Source organism: Chiloscyllium plagiosum, chromosome 33 (assembly GCF_004010195.1).
Source record: "Chiloscyllium plagiosum isolate BGI_BamShark_2017 chromosome 33, ASM401019v2, whole genome shotgun sequence".
Taxonomy (NCBI): Eukaryota; Metazoa; Chordata; class Chondrichthyes; order Orectolobiformes; family Hemiscylliidae; genus Chiloscyllium; species Chiloscyllium plagiosum.
The window spans coordinates 40,656,276-40,661,302 of NC_057742.1; the positions used below are offsets into that span (position 1 = coordinate 40,656,276).

At 41.8% G+C, this 5,027-nt stretch overlaps 1 protein-coding gene across 3 annotated transcripts in view; it reads right to left on the reverse strand.

The window, feature by feature from the left end:
- The window catches only part of strada (STE20 related adaptor alpha), a 138,337-nt gene that overhangs the window by 44,219 nt on the left and 89,091 nt on the right, over positions 1–5,027 (reverse strand). For all 3 annotated transcript variants that reach the window (XM_043675351.1, XM_043675350.1, XM_043675352.1), the window contains 2 exons: positions 2,457–2,565; positions 1,281–1,404 (listed from right to left, as the gene is read on the reverse strand). In XM_043675351.1, coding sequence (XP_043531286.1) covers positions 1,281–1,404; positions 2,457–2,565 — 233 coding nt within the window. The remainder of the gene's footprint in view (positions 1–1,280; positions 1,405–2,456; positions 2,566–5,027) is intronic.

A 5,027-nucleotide genomic window follows, 5' to 3' on the forward strand; every position in this document is an offset into this window, starting at 1 on the left:
GGGGATGTCAGGGGTGGGTTCTTTACCCAGAGAGTGGTGTGGGCATGGAATGCGCTGCCTGTGGGAGTGGTAGAGTCAGAATCTTTGGTGACCTTTAAGCGGCAATTGGATAGGTACATGGATGGGTGCTTAAGCTAGGACAAATGTTCGGCACAACATCATGGGCCGAAGGGCCTGTTCTGTGCTGTATTGTTCTATGTTCTATGTTCTAAGGTGATTATGTTGGAACTGTACAAAAAGCTGCAACTGGAGTACAGCATGTGCTTCTGGTCACTACACTGCATGAAGGATGGATTGCAGTCGAGATGGTGCAGAATGCAGCCTGGTCTGGAGAATCTGAGCTAGGGGAGAGATTGGATAAACTGGGGTTGTCTTCCCTATCAGATTCCCTGTATTGACAGGGAATCTGATAGAGGTGTATAAGATTATGAGGGGCACGGACAAGGTGTATAGGAAGGCACTTTTTTTCATTAGCAAAGGGGTCAACACCAAGGGTTATGGATTTAAGGTAAGACATAGAAGGTAAGAGAGTTGAGGAGAAAGATTTTCACCCAGTGGGTGGTAGGTGTCTGGGACACTGCCTGAAAAGATGGCTGAGTCAGAAACTCTCATAACATTTAAGCTGTTCTTAGATATTCACCTATATTGCCATAGCCTCCAGGACTGATGTAGTCAGATCTTTGCTGAACAACATAGACACAGTTGCCTACTTCTGTGCTGCAAATGCCAATGTAATGAAGGCAGATATTTTGAAAGGAAATCACAATGGCTGGTGTCTCAGCTAAGGATGATGGAAGGCATATGAAATGTTTGATGCTCGGAAGAATGAGAAATACCAGCGGGATAATGGGATAGCAGAGGGATCTGTGAATTTAGGCTCACAAGACATTAAAAAAAACCTCAAGTGAAAAAACCCAAAATGCTGTTAAACACAGGGTTGAGAGACAGATATAGAACATAAAAAGTAGGGATGTAAAAGAGAATCAACACATTCAGTTGGACAGGGTTCATAATTTTGTACACCATAGTTTCCAACAGAGAGGACCAGAGCTGGATAGTGTGGCTTGGCAGGCAGAAGTACAAATATGAAAAAAGACTTCAGAAATGAAGGTGGGAGGGGTAGGGCTGGGGAATGTGTATTATTGGAATAATGAAGAGGAAAGAGCTGCTTGATAGAGATATTAAAAATCATTAAGGGATGGGATACAGCTGTTAGAAAGTGTTTCCAACGTCAGCATTTCTATTTCATGCTTTGTAATCTGAGCTATCAGTAATATTACCTGTGCACATATCCCATTCTATGAATATAAACCAAGGCCTTTAGCACCCCCTGCAGGATGTATGCAATTGTGGGCTCATTCAGACCATCTGTGAAATGGGTGTTCATCAGATCTTTAGCAGAACCTGGCAATTAGATGGAATAAATAATTAAAATTAGTAAATTGACCTGTTTGAGACAAGGATGAAAATCTGTCATAACCCCTCATACCAAACTAGTGCCCTGATTCATTCAATATTCAGGATCCAATCATTTCAACGCTATACAATCACCCTCATTTGTAACTTTTAGATTCAGTGAGAATGTTTAAAGCTTTTTTCTGCCAAGTTTCATTTAAAACATGCCTATCACATTAAAAAGAATGGAAAAATGCTAGCATGATATTCAAGGAATCATTGCATACATAGCACAGGGCTAGATACAAAATAAAGTTCGCTCCACGCTGTCTGCATCAAACTCTTCCAAGGCAGGTGGAACATGGTATTAGGTACAGAGTAAAGTACCCTCCACACTGTCCTCATCAAACACTCTGAGGAAAAGTACAACATGGGGGTTAGATAGAGTAAAGCTTCCTCTACATTGTCCAGACAAGCACAACACATTTAATTTCATTGTGAATGAAAGGCAGTTTTTTACTGTAAGTTCACATACATCAGGAACAGGATTGAAACTGCCTAACTAGGAGTCACATTTGTCACCAGATTCCAGAATTTAGTGATCAATGCTCCAGTATCAAGGCCACTATTAGGTCCCATCCAATCTGTGTAACAATCCTATACCTACAGTGTGGAAACAGGCCCTTCAGCCCACAAGTCCACACCAACCCTCAGAGTATCCCACCTAAAGCACCTAACACTATGGGCAATTTAGAGTAGTCAATTGCACATCTTTGGACTGTGGGAGGAAACCGGAGCACCCAGAGAAAACCCACGCAGACACAGAGAGAATGTGCCAACTCCACACAGACCGTTACCAAAGGCTGGAATCGAACGTGGATCCCTGGCGCTGTGAAGCAGCAGTGCTAACCACTGAGCCACCGTGCTGCTGAGTCTTGTTTCTTACTCAAAATACTGTGCTGGAGCAACAGCAGTTAGTAACATGAAAAACTAGAACATTTTTCAAAGTTGTCTTTTGGAAGTGAGAAAAATAACTACAGTATTAGATAGACCAAACTTACCATAGGCCATGAATGGAGTCACAACCCACATCTCATTGTTGGCTATTAATGTGGCTCTATATGGTAATATATTAGGGTGATGAAATAGCTTTGATACGTGGAGTTCACCCTAGTGAAGTAAACATATTGTTAGGTTACACATCAAACCATGCATGCTTCACCTGTTAATAAGTTAACAGAGACAGAGGTAATTGGCAAATTATATACTAATCCTCCATTTCAAGGTGGATTGAATGTGGTTTCTTAATACAAACTTTTTCAAATAATCTCTCAATCGGCGTCATGTACTTTGCAACAGACTCTTTGTATGAAGAGCCAAGAATAATCTAATGCAACATTCCACAGTGGGCTGTTCATATTTACTGTCTGCTATCCTGTTACATCTCAGTTAAAAATATTGAGGTTTGAAGGTCTGACCAAATTCTTGAGCTTTACCACATTAGCAAATATTCTATTGTGTGTATCTATGAAACTATAGTGGATGGATCTGTGGTGTTTCCAGCTGCCTGTCCTTAAACAAATCAAGATTGACTTTTCAATGCACGGTCACACTGATGCTTCACGTATGGTTAGCATCTATTTGCCATCTAGGGGTGCTCCCCTGGTGAGCATGTCTCGGCTCTGTATCAGAACGATCTGTGTTGGTGAAAAAACTCATTCTAATGCCATAAGTATTGTAACAAAATAAACAAAGAACTAGAGATGCTGAAGATCTGAAACAACCAAAAACAGAAATTTGTGGAGAAACTCAGTCGGCTTGGTAGTGTCTTTGGAGAGAAAACAGAGTTAAAATTTTGAGTCCAGGGACCTGTCTTCATAATTAGACACAATAAATGTCACAGTGACTATCAGATTCCCATCAAAGCTGTCCATAAATTGTTTCTATAACTACCCTATATTGGATGAGGGTGTCAAGCTTCACAGACCCTCCAAGATTGAGGTCTGCTGTACAGAGTGAACAATCTTACATAGGTTACTGCTAAAATCCATGGCCTGGGAGAGAAATTAAAGCAATCAGTATTCTGGGTCCTCCTCCCACACAACCATTTGTGGCAATGAGGACTCAGATGTCCAATTCTGTTGAAGAGTCAGACATGGTCACACTTGAAAAAATATTCATGAGGTCATAGTCATAGCCATAGGGATGTACAGCACGGAAACAGACCCTCCGATCCAACTCATCTACACAGACCAGATACCCCAACCCAATCTAGTCCCACCTGCCAGCACCTGGCCCATATCCCTCCAAACCCTTCCTGTTCACATACCCATCCAGATGCCTTTTAAATGTTACAACTATATCAGCCTCCATCACTTCCTCTCGCAGCTCATTCCATACAAATACCACCGTCTGCATGAAAAAGCTGCTCCTTAGGTCTCTTTTATATCTTTCCCCTCTCACCCTAAACCTGTGCCCTCTAGTTCTGGACTCCCCCATCCCAGGGAAAATATTTTGTATATTTATCCTATCCACGCCCTTCATGATTTTATAAACCTCTATAAGGCCACCCCTCAGCCTCCGACACTCCAGGGAAAATAGCCCCAGCCTATTCAACTTCTCCCTATAGCTCAACCTTGGCAATATCCTTGTAAATCTTTTCTTAACCCTTTCAAGTTTCACATCTTTCCAAAAGGAAGGAGACCAGAATTGCACACAATATTCCAAAAGTCGCCTAACCAATGTCCTGTACAGCCGCAACATGACCGCCCAACACCTGTACTCAATACTCTGACCAATAAAGGAAAGCATACCAAACGCCTTCTTCACTATCCTATCTACCTGTGACTCCACTTTCAAGGAGCTGTGAATCTGCACTCCAAGGTGTCTGTTCAGCAACACTCCCAAGGACCTTACCACTAAGTGTATAAGTTCTGCTAAGATTTGCCTTTTCAAAATGCAGCACCTCACATTTATCTAAATTAAACTCCAACTGCCACTTCTCAGCTCACTGGCGCATCTGATCAAGATCCCATTGTAATCTGAGGTAACCTTCTTCGCTGTCCATTACACCTCCAATTTTGGTGTCATCTGCAAACTTAATAACTGTACCTCTTATGCTCACATCCAAATCATTTATATAAATGATGAAAAGTCGTGGATCCAGCATCCAATCCTTGTGGAACTCCACTGGTCACAGGCCTCCAGTCTGAAAAACAACCCTCCACCACCACCACCTTCTACCTTCGAGCCAGTTCTGTATTCAAATGGAGAGTTCTCCCTGTATTCAATTGGAAGTGACAATATTTCTGTTGAATAAAAGGAACTATGGAGCTATGAGGGAGGAGCTGGCCAACATTCAACGGTGCAATACCTTAGTAGGGATGACTGTGGAGGAACAATGGCGGATATTTCTGTGTATAATGAAGAAGTTGCAGGATCAGTTCATTCCAAAAAGGAAGAAAGATCCTAGGAGGAGGCATGGGTGGCCGTGGCTGATGAGGGAAGTTAAGAAACATATGAAATTAAAAGAGAAAAAATATAACATAGCAAAGATTAGTGGGAAATCGGAGGACTAGAAGCTTTTAAAGAACAAGAGAGGATTACTAAGAAGGAAATATGCAGAGAAAAAA